Here is an 18,186-nt window from a genome sequence, read left to right on the forward strand (position 1 = left end):
CTTTGCTTTCTCTGGTCCATGTTCAGTGTGGTGTACACTATGATACCAAACAGCACAGTGACTACTTTTCTCCATTTAAATAGGCTGAATGACTGATTACAAGATTGGAGACGTGTGATACTAATTAAAGAAACAAATTAGTTTGAAATATCAATATAATCCAATTATTTATTATATTTTCTAAGGGGTACCAACAAATGTGTCAAGGCCATTTTAGAATATCTTTTTAGAATAAGCAATAATTCATCTCTTTTCACAGCTTCTTTGCTTTATTCTATGACATACCAAAGGCATGCAAGTATACATGATAAAAATAGCTTTTAATTTCATCACTTTTCAGGAGGAATGAAGCATTATGAGCTGTAAGGGTACCAACAAATTTGAGCACGTCTGTCTGTATACACACACACAAAAGTGTGGACATACCTACTCATTCCAGGGTTCTCTTTATTTTTACTATTTTCTATAATATAATAATATTGATGACATCAAAACTATAAAATAACACATATGGAGTCATGTAGTAACCAAAAAAGTGTTAAACAAATCAAAATATATTTTATATTTGAGATTATTCAAAGTAGCCACCCTTTGCCTTGACAGCTTTGCACACTATTGCCATTCTCTCAACCAGCTTCATGAGGTAGTCACCTGGAATGCATTTCAATTAATAAGTGTGCCTTGTTAAAAGTGAATGTGGATTTTCTTTCCTTAATGCGTTTGAGCCAATCATTTGTGTTATGCCAAGGTAGGGTTGGTTTAAAAAAGATGGTCTTTTACCAAATAGGGCTAAGTCCATATTATGGCAAGAAAAGCTCTAACAAGCAGAGAGAAACAACAGTCCATCATTACTTTAAAACATGAAGGTCAGTCAAATACAAGCTTCAGAGTTCAGGTAACAGACACATCAACTGTTCAGAGGAGACTGCGTGAATCAGGCCTTCATAGTTAAATTGCTGCAAAGAAACCACTACTAAAGAACACCATTAAGAAGAAGAGACTTGCTTGGGCCAAGAAACACGGGCCATGGATATTAGACCAGTGAAAATCTGTAATTTGGTCCAAATTTGAGATTTTTGGTTCCAACCGCCGTGTCTTTGTGAGATGCAGAGTAGGTGAACCGATGATCTCTGCATGTGTGGTTCCCACCGTGAAGCATGGAGGATGTGTGACGTTGTGGGGGTGCTTTGCTGGTGATGCTGTCTGTGATTTATTTAGAATTCAAGGCACACTTAACCAGCATGGCTACTACAGCATTTTGCAGCGATACACCATCCCATCTGGTTTGCGCTTAGTGGGACTGTCATTTGTTTTTCAACAGGACAATGACCCAACACACATCCAGGCTGTGTAAGGGCTATTTGACCAAGGAGGAGAAGGATGGCGTGCTGCATCAGATGACCTGGCTTCCACAATCACACGACCTCAACCCAACTGAGATGGTTTGGGATGAGTCGGACTGCAGAGTGAAGGAAAAGCAGCCAACAAGTGCTCAGCATGTGGGAACTCCTTCAAGACTGTTGGAAAAGCATTCTTCATGAAGCTGGTTGAGGGAATGCCAAGTGTGCAAAGCTGTCATCAAGGCAAAGGGTGGGTAATTTGAAGAATCTAAAATCTATTTTGTTTTGTTTAATACTTGGTTACTACATGATTCCAAATGTGTTATTTTATAGTTTTGACATCTTCACTATTATTCTACAATGTATAAAATAGTAAAAATAAAGAAAAACCCTTGAATGAGTAGGTGTCCAAACTTTTGACTGGTACTGTGTGTGTCTTACACACACACACACACACACACACACACACACACACACACACACACACACACACACACACACACACACACACAGAAAGAAAGGTCCTTGTTTTTGAAAGAAAAACACTTTTTGTCCTTTAAAATAACATCAAATTGATCAGAAATACAGTATAGACAGCCTTTTAAAATGCTAAACTTGGATTAGCTAACACAATGTACCATTGGAACACAGGAGTGCTGGTTGCTGATAATGGGCCTCTGTAGGCCCATTTTTTAACTAGGCAAGTCAGTTAAGAACAAATTCTTATTTTCAATGACGGTCTAGGAACAGTGGGTGTCGGTCTGCCTTGTTCAGGGGCAGACCAACAGATTTGTACCTTGTCAGCTCGGGGATTTGAACTTGCAACCTTTCGGTTACTAGCCAAACACTCTAACCACTAGGCTACCCTGCCGCCTATGTAGATATTCCATTCAAAAAACAGTTTCCAGCTACAATAGTCATTTACAACATTAAAAATGTCCACACTGTATTTCTGATCAATCTGATGTTATTTTAAATGGACATTTCTCAGTGACCCCAAACTTCGACCAGTAGTGATATAGATATATCCTATGATTTCATCATATATAGATTGATAAAAAAATGGCACAGTGAATATGACATCATTCCAAAGTATTTACTGTGCTCTCCTCCACATGCAAAACCCTGTATCTCATGGGAATATCTTCTACGTCACACACTGAACTGTCTAGAACACAGCCACTCTGATTTCCATTTGAATTTGCCTTCATTTAGTCATTAACAATGATGAAAGCACCATATTCCATCCACACAGCATAGTAAGTACGCTATGTACAACCACTCCTGTATCTAACAACTGAAAACTGTTGCCTTGCCCAACAACATGGCCGACACAGTAACAGACTGGCACCAAGCTGATGAACACCCACTGATAATAGAGCTTGACATGCAACATCCTTAGAAACCATGAGCTCCTGAGCTGAACTCGTGTGAAATACCTTGGAGGCAGGTCTTGTCTTAACGATACTACACGCTCTGTCTGTCTGCTTGTCATACGTTTCCTTGTCCTGTTGTGCGCTGCGCTGCATGTGCTCATTGTGTGCTTGTTATCTTAAATTGTTTTTAATATCCTTCCCAGGGACTGCAGTTAAATTAGCCGGACGGCTAAAAACAGGCACTTAATGTGAACTGTCCCTGTAAAACTACATTTAATACAGTAAAGTAAATTGACATAGTGATGTGAAAGCTGTAGATATTTGGAGCGACACATATTGCGGTCTTGTGTAGCTCAGTCAGTAGAGCACGGTGCTTACAACGCCAAGGGTCATGGATAAAAGCATTTGCTAAATGGCATATAGTATTATATAGTTTGTTACAATCACTTTGGCACTAATTTCAGAACCTTGATGTCATTTTTCAAAACTCTAGACACAAAACTCACAACCAATGATCAAAATGCATATTTTAAATCTAACACTTTTTCCAATTTCTTGGATACAATACACATAAAGGTAAGATCATCTGTTCATTGAACTAAAATCACCTGTTCAAAATGACACAACTTAACATCAAAGTATTACCATTTCAAAATGCAATTCACACATTACATCTGAGATGACTGTCTATTCATTTCATTACAATGATCTAACTATCAATTGATACAACTGCTCAAAATGATAAGTAACTGTTGCATTACTCTTAACCTGTTTGGGATAGGGGGCAGTATTTTCACGGCCGGATAAAAAACGTACCCGATTTAATCTGGTTACTACTCCTGCCCAGAAACTAGAATATGCATATAATTAGTAGATTTGGATAGAAAACACTAAAGTTTCTAAAACTGTTTGAATGGTGTCTGTGAGTATAACAGAACTCATATGGCAGGCCAAAACCTGAGAAGATTCCATACAGGAAGTGCCCTGTCTGACAATTTGTTCTCCTTCTGTGGCATCTCTATCAAAAATACAGCATCTCTGCTGTAACGTGACATTTTCTAAGGCTTCCATTGGCTCTCAGAAGGCGCCAGAAAGTGGAATGACGTCTCTGGGCGAAAAACAGCAGGAGTTTTTGTGAGTGGTCAGGCAGGGAACAATGACACTGGAGATGCGTGTCCACGAGACGACTCCATGTTTTTCTTTCAGTCTTTGAATGAATACAATGTCGCCCGGTTGGAATATTATTGCTATTTTACGAGAAAAATAGCATAAAAATATATTTTAAACAGCGTTTGACATGCTTCGAAGTACGGTAATGGAATATTTTGAATTTTTTTGTCACGAAATGCGCTCGCGCGTCACCCTTCGGATAGTGACCTCAACGCATGAACAAAACGGAGCTATTTCAATATAACTATGGATTATTTCGAAACAAAACAACATTTGTTGTTGAAGTAGAAGTCCTGGGAGTGTATTCTGACAAAGAACAGCAAAGGTAATCCAATTATTCTTATAGTAATTCTGAGTTTAGTGAGCACCAAACTTGGTGGGTGTCAAATTAGCTAGCCTGTGATGGTCTAGCTATCTACTCAGAATATTGCAAAATGTGCTTTCGCCGAAAAGCTATTTTAAAATCTGACACCACGATTGCATAAAGGAGTTCTGTATCTATAATTCTTAAAATAATTGTTATGTTTTCTGTGAACGTTTATCGTGAGTAATTTAGTAAATTCACCGGAAGTTTGCGGTGGGTATGCTAGTTCTGAACATCACATGCTATTGTAAAAAGCTGTTTTTTGATATAAATATGAACTTGATTGAACAAAACATGCATGTATTGTATAACATATTGTCCTAGGAGTGTCATCTGATGAAGATCAAAGGTTAGTGCTGCATTTAGCTGTGGTTTTGGTTTTTGTGACATATATGCTTGCTTTGAAAATGGCTGTGATTATTTTTGGCAGGGTACTCTCCTGACATAATCTAATGTTTTGCTTTCGCTGTAAAGCCTTTTTGAAATCGGACAATGTGGTTAGATTAACGAGAGTCTTGTCTTTAAAATGGTGTAAAATAGTCATATGTTTGAGAAATTGAAGTTATAGCATTTTTGAGGAATTTGTAATTCGCGCCACGCCTATCATTGGATATTGGAGCAGGTGTTCCGCTAGCGGAACGTCTAGATGTAAGAGGATATCGGAAGATGGTGTGGTGGGACGCAGACCTCGTATTGGATCATATAATGCAGCTCTCCTTGTTACCTTCCTTGATGAGCTAAATCAGGTCTGTAGAGCTGATGGCGTGACCTATGTCATTGTATTGGATATTGGCGAGGCGTTCCGCTAGCGGAACATCTAGATGTAAGGGGTTTTATTCAGGTCTGTAGAGCTGATGGAGTGGACCTGTCAATGTGTTGGATAATGTCAGGTTCAGCATGGTTTCAGGCCCATCCACAATTTACCACCCTGTACGTATCCCCATACTCTCCTTAACCCGATTGAGGATTCTTTTCTCCACATGGCGGTGGAAGGTATATGATAGGTGCCCTCACGAATAAGCCACCCTTCTCCAGGCCATGGATGACGCATGCAATGACATCACGGCTAACCAGTGTCAGGCCTGGATTCGCCATGCCCGGAGATTCTTCCCAAGGTGTTTGGCTAATGAAAACATCCATTGTGATGTGGATGAGAACCTGTGGCCAAACCCACAAGACAGGGTTGATGGAAATATAGAAGTACAGTAAACAATCCTTTGTTTTGCGTTTTACAGTAAGCCAGGTGAGGAACACTGCAGTTTGTTTTACTGTAGTTTCTTACATTTTTTGTAGCTAATTATTTTTGCTTTGATTCAAAGAAACCTATTTCAGCAATACATTTCAGATTTTGTTCAATGATTCCACTGTGTCTGTAGTATTCGCTCTACTAGTTATTTTAGTGATGTACTTACATGTAGTACCATAATGAAACATGGATCACATATTTTGTACTACAATATATGTTTGTACAAACAACTACACAGTGAAACTATCTGTATCTTGTGTGTGGGTGATTTAAATTAATGTTCCTATGGTATTTCATGACAAATTAGTTATTTGAACCAATGATTTTGCAAGTCCAAGGTTTCTTTAAAGATATGAATGCACAATGCAATGTTTTGAACATGAGACAGCCTGTGTTACAAGTGATGACTGTTTTGAGTTTTGGTTCTGAAATTAGTGCCAAAGTGATCGTAAAAAACGGTATTTTTTATTTATATATATATATATATATATATATATATATATATATATATATATATATATATATATATATATATATATATATAAAAAATACAGTTTTATATATATATATTTATTATCTGCCTGAGACCACAGCCCTATTAAAATATATTTAAAAATGAAGCATACTTGTGTACTCGTTTCCTTGACGTAAACTGTACCCAATTTTTGGTTTGTGTGAGGTTTTCGATTTGGTTCGCTGTAATGAGTGTATCATTTGTTTACTTTGTGTTAAAAATGTAGTGCTACATAGCCACTTCAGCAGCGCTCCAGGAACCAGACTTCGTTGTGTCGGTGTGCGGCTGCGGGGCTGGTATAGCCGGCCACGATGAAGGACTCGCTCACACACAGCTGTGGAGAGTCCAGCACCTCGCCCAGAGCATGGATCTCCCCTAGGATAGAGGTCTCAGTGGTGGGTCCACTGAACGACCTGACAGGGGAGAGAGAAAGAGATGGATGAAAGGTTACACAGTTATTTAAGTGCCTTTGAATGGGGTATGGTAGTAGGTGCCAGGTGCACCGGTTTGTGTCAAGAACTGCAACCCTGCTGGGTTATCATGCTCAACAGTTTCCCGTGTGTATCAAGAATGGTCCACTAACCCAAAGGACATCCAGCCAACTGTGGGAAGTATTGGAGTCAACATGGGCCAGCATCCCTGTGGAACACTTGACACTTTGTAGAGTCCATGTCCTGATGAATTGAGGCTGTTGAGGGAAAAAGGGGGTTCAACTCAATATTAGGAAGGTGTTCTTAATGTGTTGTACATTACGTGTACACTACATGATCAAAAGCATATGGACGTGCTAGTCGAACATCTCATTCCAAAATTACGGGCATTAATATGGAGTTGGTCCCCCCTTTGCTGCTATAACAGCCTCCACTCATCTGGGAAGACTTTCCACTAGATGTTGGAACATTGCTGCGGGGACTTGCTTTCATTCAGCCACAACAGCATTAGTGAGGTCGGCACTGATGTTGGCCGATTAGGCCTGGCTTGCAGTCTGCGTTCCAATTCATCCCAATGGGTTTGATGGAGTTGAGGTCAGGGCTCTGTGCAGGCCAGTCAAGTTCTTCCACATTGATCTCGACAATCCGTTTCTGTATGGACCTCGCTTTGTGCACTGTCATGCTGAAACAGGAAAGGGTCTTCCCCAAACTGTTGCCACAAAGTTGGAAGCACAGAATTGTCTAGAATGTCATTGTATGCTGTAGCATTAAGATTTCCCTTCACTGGAACTAAAGGGCCTAGCCTGAACCAAGAAAAACAGCCACAGACCATTATCACTGCCTGCCAGATGGTGAAGCGTGATTCATCACTACAGAGAATGCGTTTCCACTGCACCAGAGTCCAATGGCAGTAAGCTTAACACCACTCCAGCCGACGCTTGGCATTGCGTATGGTGATGTTAGGCTTGTGTGCGGCTGCTCGGCCATGGAAACCCATTTCATGAAGCTCCTGATAAACAGTTATTGTGCTGAAGTTGCTTCCAGAGGCAGTTTGGAACTTGGTAGTGCGTGTTGCTAACAAGGACAGACAACTTTTACGCGCTACGCACTTCTGTGAGCTTGTGTGGCCTACCGCTTTGCGGCTGAGTCGTTGTTGCTCCTACACGTTTCAACTTCACAATAACTGTACTTACAGTTGATCGGGGCAGCTCTAGCAGGGCAGAAATGTAATGAACTGACTTGTTAGAAAGGTGGCATCCAATGACGGTACCACGTTGAAAGTCACTGAGCTCTTCAGTAAGGCCATCCTACTGCCAATGTTTGTCTATGGATATTGCATGGCTGTGTGCTTGATTTTATACACCAGTCAGCAACCCCCTCACCTGCTGTAGACCACGGTGGCAGGCCATGTCTCCATGGTGATGTCAGGGTCAAAGGGCGTGGGGGGTTGGTCCTGGTGTTTGGACGGTAAGTAGTAGGCCACCGTCACATCTCTGGACAGGCTGGAGCGAGAGTCATCAGTCCTCACCACCGTCACAATGGGAAGGGTCATACCCAGGTAGTTACCTGGCACACACAGAGGGATGAGAAGGACACAAACAGAGGTTAAAGGGATACTTTGGGATTTTGGCAATAAGGCCCTTTATCTACTTCTCCAGAGTCCAAGAGACTTGTGGATACCATTTGTCTCTGCATGCAGTTTGAAGGAAGTTAGTAACTAGCTTTACCCATAGACTTCTAGTCATTGTGCTAACGCAAGTTGGCTTCCAAAACTACTTCCAATTTCCTTCTTACTGAACACAAAGACATACAAATAGGGCTGTCCCGACAAAAATGAATATTGGTTGACCAAGAGTAGTCTGTTCTTTCGACCAATCGATTGGTCAAAATGTTAAAACGTGTATTTTTGAACATACAGCGGAAGTCGAAAGTTCGTACACACTTAGGTTGGAGTCATTAAAACTTATTTTACAACCACTCCACAAGTTTCTTGTAAACAAACTATAGTTTTGGCAAGTCGGTTAGGACATCTACTTTGTGCACGACAGAGGTAATTTTTCCAACAACTGTTTACAGAGATTATTTCACTTAATCACAATTCCAGTGGGCCAGAAGTTAAAATACACTCCTCCTGCAGCAAAGCACCCCCACAACATGATGCTGCCACCCCCGTGCTTCACAGTTGGGATGGGGTTCTTTGGCTTGCAAGCCTCCCCCTTTTTCTTCCAAACACAATGATGGTCATTATGGCCAAACAGTTCTGTTTTTGTTTCCTCAGACCAGAGGACATTTCTCCAAAAAGTACAATATTTGTCCCCATGTGCAGTTGCAAACCGTAGTCTGGCTTTTTTTATGGCGGTTTTGGAGCAGTGGCTTCTTCCTTGCTGAGCGGCCTTCCAGGTTATGTTGACATAGGACTCGTTTTACTGTGGATATAGATACTTTTGTACCTGTTTCCTCCAGCATCTTAACAAGGTCCTTTGCTGTTGTTCTGGGATTGATTTGCACTTTTCGCACCAAAGTACGTTCATCTCTAGGAGACAGAACGCGTCTCCTTCCTGAGCGGTATGACGGCTACGTGGTCCCATGATGTTTATACTTGCATACTATTGTTTGTACAGATGAACGTGGTACCTTCAGGCATTTGGAAATTGCTCCCAAGGATGAACCAAGGATGAACCAGACTATTTTTCTGAGCTCTTGACTGATTTGTTTTGATTTTCCCGATGCCATGATGTCAAGCAAAGAGGCACCGAGTTTGAAGGTAGGCCTTGAAATACATCCACAGTTACACCTCCAGTTGACTAAACTAATGTCAATTAGCCTATCAGAAGCTTCTAAAGCCATGACATCCTTTTCTGGATTTTTCCAAGCTGTTTAAATGCACAGTCAACTTAGTGTATGTAAACTTCTGACCCACTGGAATTGTGATACAGTGAATTATAAGTGAAATAATCTGTTTGTAAACAAATATGTTGGAACAATTACTTGCTAAAACTATAGTTAACAAGAAATTTGTGGAGTGGTTGAAAAAAAACGAGTTTTAATGACTCCAACATAAGTGTATGTAAACTTTCAATTTCAACTGTACATGGATTCTTCTCTGCTACTCTCACTCACCTGAGGTATTCTGCTGGCAGATATATCTCATGAGCTTCATGAAGCCGGCACAGATGCTCTGCTCGTACGTGTCCTCTCGCACAGTGATACACGCCCAGCTGGCCTGGTTGTAGACTCTCTTCTCATACTGCACAGGACAATGCATAGGGCAGAACGATGGACAAATGGTACGAGGGGCAGAGAGAGGGAAAGAATGAGAGAGAGCAGAAGAGAAAGAGAAATGACAGACAGGGCTAGAAGTGCAGGGATACATTAAGGGTTGCCCTATTGCCTGGCTCAAGTGAACTGAGCAGTTGTGCTAGTTGAGCTGTTCCGGAAGTTGCCCCATTGGGCAGATGATTTAAAGGTCCAATGCAGCCATTTTTACCTCTACATCAAATCATTTCTGGGTAATAAGTAAGTACCTTACTGTAATTGCATTTTATTAAAATGGTCGAAAAGAAACAAAAACAACTTCTTAGCAAAGAGCAATTTCTCAAGCAAGAATTTTGCTAGGACTGTCTGGGAGTTGTCTTAGTGGGGAGGGAGAAACTGAAAACAGCTGTTGTTGGCAGAGAGGTTTGGAACTCTCTTATTGGTTTAACAAATGTAATGCCTGTTGATGTCACCAGGCAGGCCGAAACTCCATCCCACCAAAACAGGCTGAAATGTCAGGTGGTCTTCTCAAACAGCTCTTACAAAAAGGGCATGGTCATAATCTTTACAGTATTATTCCAACCTTAGTGTGGAAATAAATAAATAAAATATATATATATATATATATATAAAAAACACAGAAAAAGCACATTTTTGACTGCACTGGGGCTTTAATATTTTTTTTGTTTTAAAACAACCAAACTGCAAAGAATTCCAATAGCCTAAAGCTGATCTTTCATTTTTTAAATGAAAGACAGCAAATGTATGGTATTTATGCCAGTCGGGCAAGTTGAGCCCCCCTATGTGTAGATGAATGGCAGGCAATACTTTACATGACATTTCTGCATGTAAATACAGTGCATTTGGAAAGTATTCAGATCCCTTCCCTTTTTCCACATTTTCTTACATTACAGCCTTATCCTAAAATGGAGTAAATAAATGTTTTTCCTCAATCTACACACAAAACCCCATAATGACAAAGCGAAAACAGGTTATTCAAATTTTTTGCAAATGTATTCAAAATAAAACAGAACTGTGTAATTTAAGTACATTAAGTACATTTGCAAACATTTAAAAAAAAAAAACTTTTTGTTTTGTGATTATGGGGTATTGTGTGTAGATTGATGAGGGGGGAAAAAATAACTTAAATACATTTTAGAATAAGGCTGTAATGTAACAAGATTTGGAAAAAGTCAAGGGGTGTGAATCATTTCTGAATGCACTGTAACTAATTTCGAGCAACCCCCCCCAAAAAAATACTTCTGACTTTCCTGACGGGCAATTACCTTTCACACCTTAATGTCAATCCCTGGAATTGATTGATAAAGAAAGCAATAGAGAGCTATATAAAATAGTGGTAGATATTGATTTATTCATATCCATCTTCTTTAACTCAAATTAAAGAAAATGCTCAAAGGCTTGCATCAATACTGTTAATTACAATGCTCCCTGTTTACTCAAACTCAATGAAATCAAGCTGAGAATATAAGATAGGCTAGATAAAGCAACTGCCTGTCCGCCATTCCATCTTTCCCTACTGGGTGATGGGGACAGAGGGAGCAATGAATGAGTACAAAGGGGGCTAGACTAGCTTACATTCTCTTTGCATGTGATCAGTGTGAAGGGGACTTTCTCCCTGTCCGTCGTGCTCTCTGTGTCTGAGGTGAGCTGTTGGATGGGCTGGGCCATGTCTGGAAGGAAAGGGACAGAGGGGTTAGAGCCTGGCGTCACACAATGCCACCTATAAGATAAACGACCACACAAGACAGTGATCGGTTTCTCTTCCTCAGATGGCATACAGCACAATAATAATTATACTGCTGTGCTGTAGTACACTGGGCTTCTGTGTAAAGGAAACCGTTTTGATGAGAATAATCTTATAACATAATTGAAAAATCAGTTTGAAAACAAGTAGACAATCTCAAAATAGATTTGGACAAGGCTAATAGAAGTGTATTGAATGTTACATTTCTGACAAAGTATCTTCTCACTGAGTGATCTTAGACGAATGACTGAAGTTTAGGAAGCAATGAGAGCCCTAAGGAAGCACATCATAGGAACATTTAGGTCATGTGGGGATGTTTCAGATGGACAGGTTTGCCACCATTGTGGGTGGTCTGTGCACTGCAGAATCCAATGTACACTCAAGTTGGACGCAAATTAACTTTGGGGTCATCGTACACTGTAGAACCTTTGCCTGCGTCCGAATGACACAAATTAACTTTGAGGTCGTCTTTAATGAAGCACCATTCTCTCCCTGATCAACTAGCCTAAAATATTAAAGCTTTTGTTTGTTTTCCTTATGTGACCTATGACCTATTTTCTGTACTGGAGGAAAACAGCTACGCTAACATCTTGACCACAACGTGCGCGAGCATTGCAAAATAAATGTACATATACATGTTATTCAATCATTGCACGTAGCCAGGTGCTAAAATAGAACTTGGTTCCATTTGTGACGCTTGATGCGCAGCAAGTTCCGCCTCTCCCATCTCCTCATTGGTTTTTAAGCGTATATACCCACGTGTCATTGAAAGATGAACTGAGGTCCACACTCCAGTCGGTGGTGGTAATGCACGTTGCTAACCACCATATAAAGTCCAAAGAAGAAGAAGCCTGAATGAGGAGAGATTACTCGAAACAAATTCAATTTACCCTTTTATCTGTGGATTAATTGTCAGAGTAGAGGACCTTGTGCATTTCAGGTAAATTAACAACCCAATGTTTATATCCCAGGACAAATAAGCTAGCAACAGCAAGCTAACTTGCTAAATTGCCATGAATGTTTAATGCTTTTCGACCTGTCCCCAAATTAATATAGTTGGTTTAGAGTTCATTTTGATATTTAAACCTGCGTGTCCTGATCGTGTCTGAACAAAATCAACACGCACACGCGTGGTCTGGTCAGCATGTAAAATACTCATGTTGTACCCATCTGCACTAGAACCAAAATAATCTAGGCCCATTCAGCTGTTTAGCTCTGAGCTGTGGCTACAAAACAAACTCACTCTAATCTGATTATGACCCACCATTTTGTGACTATGAAAGGGCAAACAGGCTTGCATATCTAAAACGTTTATCTAAACTACCTAGCCTGTAGGCCTTGGTCTATTCCACAAAATAACATCTAAAGGTGTTAGCCTTATCAAGGTGTAGGTGTTATTCTCCATCTTACAACAGGTTGAATAGTGCAGGCCAGTTTCAGTCATGGTTTCTCTCACAGCTAACCATTTACTTTGATGGTCTATTTTTTTTTTTCCCTTCAAAAGCTGATTCTGAAAGGGTGAGTTGTCCCCTTACCCTAGTGTTGTGAAGAAAGTTCAGACCTGTACAATTAACCTACATTTTCCATAACGACATTGAGTTCACAGTCCATTATACTACATAATAACATGTGCCAGTAGAAATGTGTACTTTAGTATGCTTGATGAGAAATTGTTTATCATGTGTTGCTGGTCCAAGTCATCTTCTGCCATAATGGGTCAGAAATGATTTAAAATCAAAATGGTTTACATGTAAATACAGACCTCACGACGTTTTCCCCACCTACACACCACGCTGTAAAGGATAGTGGTTCAAGTAGCGTTCGAATAAAACAGGCGTTTGTCAGTATGCGAGGGGAGCAAGGAGTGATTCAAACGTTTCAGGTGCAGGACAATGTGTGCATGCTTGCATGTCGACCCTATAGCAATCTAAATCTACAATCCTCCCCCTCTTACCCTGGGGAACTTGAACATGATGTACTCTGCCAATGTCCTGCCAGTAGTTTAACAGGCGATCCTGACCCTCTTCCTCCATAGCATCGTTTTCCCCATCCGCCCCCCCGCTGCTGCAGAGGTCTGAATCGAAGTCATCCTCGTCGAAGGCATCCAAGTCCTCTAGCGTGATAGTGGGTCTTGATCCAGATTCACCCCCGCGACTGTCACCTCCTTCGCCACTCATGTGACAGCCTCCTCCATTCATGGTTATTTTGACAGAAGTGCCCAAAAACTACTTGCAACAGTCGCAGATCTCCAGCGGGAGGGAAGATTGTTGAAGTGATAACAGCAGGCTACAATGTTGCCGACCTAGTTAGCTTGATAGCTGGCCAGCAAGCCCAGAAAACTTTACAAACGGAACGAATCATGACAACCACGGCATTAGGTCGACAGTGCCTGTCAAATACGTACGACTGATGTACAAAGTATAATATAGTTAGTAAAACCACCCGGTTCTTGTGCACATAAAGCAACTTCGAACGTCTCTCTCCCCGTGCGGTGATGACTTGTATTTTAAATTCAAGGCTCTCTCTGGTCACATGGCATACAGTGGGTCGTCACTAGTTACCACAGCTACAAATGGATAAACACTGCCCATTTCTGAATGTTATCATCTTAACATCTGATTTTAAACTCAACCTTAACTACACTGCTAACCTTATGCCTAACCTTAAATGTATTTTTCAGGATTTTGACTTTGTGGTTGTGTAACTACTGAGAACAGTATGTGGGTGTGATCAAAGGCGTACTTCTCTGATAGGTGAAGAAAACATTTATTTAAATGTATAAAACATATACATGACTAACTTTGACATTACCTTGGTGTAAATATATTTGCAAACATTTAAAAAAAAATGTGTGCAAATTCAAGGGGAAATAGTGTTCCTTCTGTTCAAAAAGTGTGTAAAGAGACTTCTCATTTATGAAGGATTCAGGTAGGGAAATAATCCAGATGGTTTTAGTTTATGACAGTTGAAAATGCAAGTTAATTGCTTAGTGTGTATTTTATAAATCCACTCTGTCAATCAATGTCCGGGCACATATTGACTTCCCTGAGCGCCAGATAAACCCCCAGTATGATCTATTTTAATTGGGTCAGGGGTCTACAGTACATGGCCATGAGGAGGGTTACATCAGAGATTATGGAAACTCATTCCTGCCACATTTATTTTAATGTAGATACTATCTCCAAATCTTGAGATACAAAAATTATAATTTAGAGATGCCATTTAAAAAAAAATGGTGGTGGAATGGGCTTCCATAGAGATACCATTTTGTGGGTTACACAAACAAATGGATGTGGAAGTGACCCACGGGTTGTTATGGCAACTAATATATACAGTGAATACCTATTCACCCCGTTTGGATTTCTTCAGACTTTGTGTTTCAAAGTGGGATTAAAATGCATTTGATTGTCATGTTTTGTCAATGATCTACACAAAATACTCAGCAACGTCAGTGAAAGCAACGTCTTCTGATCCCTCCTGTCTCAGCCTCCAGTATTTATGCTGCAGTAGTTTATGTGTCGGGGGGCTAGGGTCAGTCTGTTACATCTGGAGTATTTCTCTTGTCTTATCCGGTGTCCTGTGTGAATTTAAATATACTCTCTCTAATTCTCTCTTTCTCTCTTTCTGTCTTTCTCTCGGAGGACCTGAGCCCTAGGACCATGCCTCAGGACTACCTGGTATGATGACTCCTTGCTGTCCCCAGTCCACCTGGCCGTGCTGCTGCTCCAGTTTCAACTGTTCTGCCTACGGCTATGGAACCCTGACCTGTTCACCGGACGTGCTTGTTGCACCCTCGACAACTACTATGATTATTATTATTATTATTTGACCATGCTGGCCATTTATGAACATTTTAACATCTTGACCATGTTCTGTTATAATATCCACCCTGCACAGCCAGAAGAGGACTGGCAACCCCTCATAGCCTGATTCCTCTCTAGGTTTCTTCCTAGGTTTTTGGCCTTTCTTGGGAGTTTTTCCTAGGGAGTTTTTTCACATGCATTGCTTGCTGTTTGGGGTTTTAGGCTGGGTTTCTGTACAGCACTTTGAGATATCAGCTGATGTACGAAGGGCTATATAAATTGATTTGATTTGAAAGGAAAGAAAAAAAAACGTTTTTTTCAAGATGAAGGAAAAATGAAATATGAATATGCCTTGATTAGATACAGTAAGTATTCACCCCCCTGAAACAATACATGTTAAAAACACCTTTGGCAGAAATTACAGCTGGGAGTCTTCTTGGGTAAGTCTCTTAGAGCTTTGCACACCTGGATTGTGCAATATTTGCCCATTATTATTAAAACAATCCTTCAAGATCTTGGTGAAAATGGCCAGACAGCAATTTTCAAGTCTTGCCATAGATTTTCAAGCAGATTTAAGTCAGAAATGTAACTTGGCCACTCAGGAACATTCACTGTCTTCTTGGTAAACAACTCCAGTGTTGTTTTGACCTTGTGTTGTAGGTTATTGTCCTGCTGAAAGGTGAATTACTCTCCCACTGTCTGGTGTAAAGCAGACTAAAGTAGGTTTTCCTCTAGGATTTTGCCTGTGCTTAGCTTCATCCCGTTTCTTTTCATCCTGAAAAACTCCCCAGTCTTTGTCAATGTCAAGCATACGCATAACATGATGCAGCCACCACCGTGCTTGAAAAAAAGGAGGCACTTACTCAGTAATGTCTTCTGTTGGATTTGCCCTAAACATAAGGCTTTGCATTCAGGCCAAGGTCATTATTATGGAGGCACAGCCATTGAACTCTGTAGCTGTTTTTAAATCACCAATGGCCTCATGGTGACATCCCTGAGCAGTTTCCATCCTGTCCTGCGGCTCAGTTCAAAAGGATGACTGTATCTTTGATGTGACTGGGAGCTTTATTACAATAATTATTCACTTGACCATGCTTAAACAGATATTCAATGTCTGATTTGTTATTGTTACCCATCTACCAATCACTGCCCTTCTTTATGAGGCCTTTGAAAAGCTCCCTGGTCTTTGTAGTTGAATCTGTGCTTGAAATTCAATATTTGACTGAGGGACCTTACAAACGTTGTATGTATGGGGAACAGAGGAATGGGTAATCATTCAGAAATCAAGTTTCCCTCTATTATTTCACACAGAATGAGTCCATGAAACTTACTATGCGATTTGTTAAGCAAAATGTTCCTCCTGAACTAATTTAGAATGGCCTAAATGAATACTTATGCAACCAGGGCCGACTAGCCTTTTGAGGGCCCTAAGCAAGTTTTATAACAAACGTTATAAAACGTTTCATGCAATTCTACTCATTCAATTTTAGCAGTTTTAAAGCAAATCCTACAGTTCTACACATTTTGCCATTGGGTGGAGAGAACATTTGGCAATTATATAAAAAAATAAACCATGCAATTCTACCAATTTTTTTGCCATAGGGTGGAAAGAAATATTTGCAGTTTTAAATCTAATTTCCAGCAATTTTACTCATTTTGCCATGACTCATGCCATGTGAATGATAGCGGAGTGAGAGTGACTAACACATCAATGTGGGCCCCCTGGAGGTCAGGGCGTCTGGGTACGTGCCCTGCGTGCCCGCTCCGTATTCTGTCATTATTACTACAAGCTTATATAACTGGCTAGACGAACATACCAATCTAATAATTGTTGCACAACCACATTTTTAATTTGCACCTTGTGCATTATACACTGAACAAAAATATTAACACAACATGTAAAGTCTTGGTCTCATGTTTCATGAGCTGAAATAAAAGATCCCAGAAAATTTCCCTATGCACAAAAACATTTTTTTCAGCATCTCCACTTTGGCAAAAAACGTTGTTGTATAATAACAGTATCTTGTAGGATTCAATAGTTGGAATTTTAAGTTGTTGCCCTGTCCCTTTCTCTGATGTCATTCTAATGGAATCCAGAAAGAACAAAACCCTGCCCTCAAACATTTACATCAAAAGGTGAAAAACATCCACATCAAATTTAAATATTTTTCTTTATCAAATAACACAAAAGCAACCACTTTTTGATGTATACATTTACCATCCTTACAAACCACTTAATGTAAATTTACATTAGTGTATTGTACATAGGCTGGTCATCTAGGGTTGTACCTGTGGAGTTTCCATCATCATGAAGACAATTCATAATACAGTAATTGAGTACATTGAGACATCAAGTGGTTTGTGATGTGGTGATGTGGCTCAATTGGAAGGGCATGGTGCTAGGGTTGTGGGTTCGATTCCCATGGTGGACTAGTATGAAAATGTATGCACTCACAACTGTAAGTTGCTCTGGATAAGAGCGTCTACTGAAAAGCAATGAATGGATCATTTCAGTTTTCACATAGAAATAAGTTGCATTTGCAAAGTATTTCAAGAAACTAGAAACCATATATCACGCAAGTATTTTTATATTCCACAAGTAATATCAGATGAACTGTTTTGTACAGATAATTATCAGACTCAAGATACAAATGCTGTTGCCAGATGATTTAATGTTAATTTCTCTACCATAAGCTTCCTCCAACGTCGTTTTAGAGAATTTGGCAGTACGTCCAACCGGCCTCACAACAGACAACGTGTAACCACACCAGCCAAGGACTTCCACTTCCGGGTTTTTCACTTGAGACAAGCCAGCCGGACAGCTGATGAAACTCTGGGTTTGCACAACCGAAGAATGTCTGCACAGACTGTCAGAAAACATCTCAGGAAAGCTCATCATCCTCACCAGGGTCTTGACCTGAC

At 40.3% G+C, this 18,186-nt stretch overlaps 1 protein-coding gene across 1 annotated transcript; it reads right to left on the bottom strand.

Moving 5' to 3' along the window:
- Nucleotides 1-246: 246 nt before the first annotated feature.
- On the bottom strand, nt 247-13,978 carry LOC106608098 (heme-binding protein 1). Its single transcript, XM_014205811.3, has 5 exons — nt 13,416-13,978; nt 11,293-11,387; nt 9,562-9,688; nt 7,824-8,007; nt 247-6,423 (listed from the first exon to the last, which is right to left on the bottom strand). The coding sequence occupies exons 1-5, from the start codon at nt 13,657-13,659 to the stop codon at nt 6,252-6,254; spliced, it is 822 nt and encodes a 273-aa protein (XP_014061286.1). The 5' UTR covers nt 13,660-13,978; the 3' UTR covers nt 247-6,251.
- Between the last annotated feature and the right edge of the window lie 4,208 nt (nt 13,979-18,186).

This window comes from Salmo salar, chromosome 06, assembly GCF_965601325.2.
Source record: "Salmo salar chromosome 06, fSalSal1, whole genome shotgun sequence".
In the NCBI taxonomy this organism is placed as follows: domain Eukaryota; kingdom Metazoa; phylum Chordata; class Actinopteri; order Salmoniformes; family Salmonidae; genus Salmo; species Salmo salar.

What these genes read in the sequence shown, in the direction of transcription:
- LOC106608098 (XM_014205811.3), bottom strand. Translation starts at nt 13,659, where the DNA reads ATGAATGGAGGAGGCTGTCACATGAGTGGCGAAGGAGGTGACAGTCGC. An exon ending in TCATGTTCAAGTTCCCCAGG is followed by an intron (nt 11,388 to 13,415) that starts GTAAGAGGGGGA and finishes CTTTCCTTCCAG; the next exon opens with ACATGGCCCAGCCCATCCAA. An exon ending in GCCACCGTGGTCTACAGCAG is followed by an intron (nt 6,424 to 7,823) that starts GTGAGGGGGTTG and finishes CTCCCCTGTCAG; the next exon opens with GTCGTTCAGTGGACCCACCA.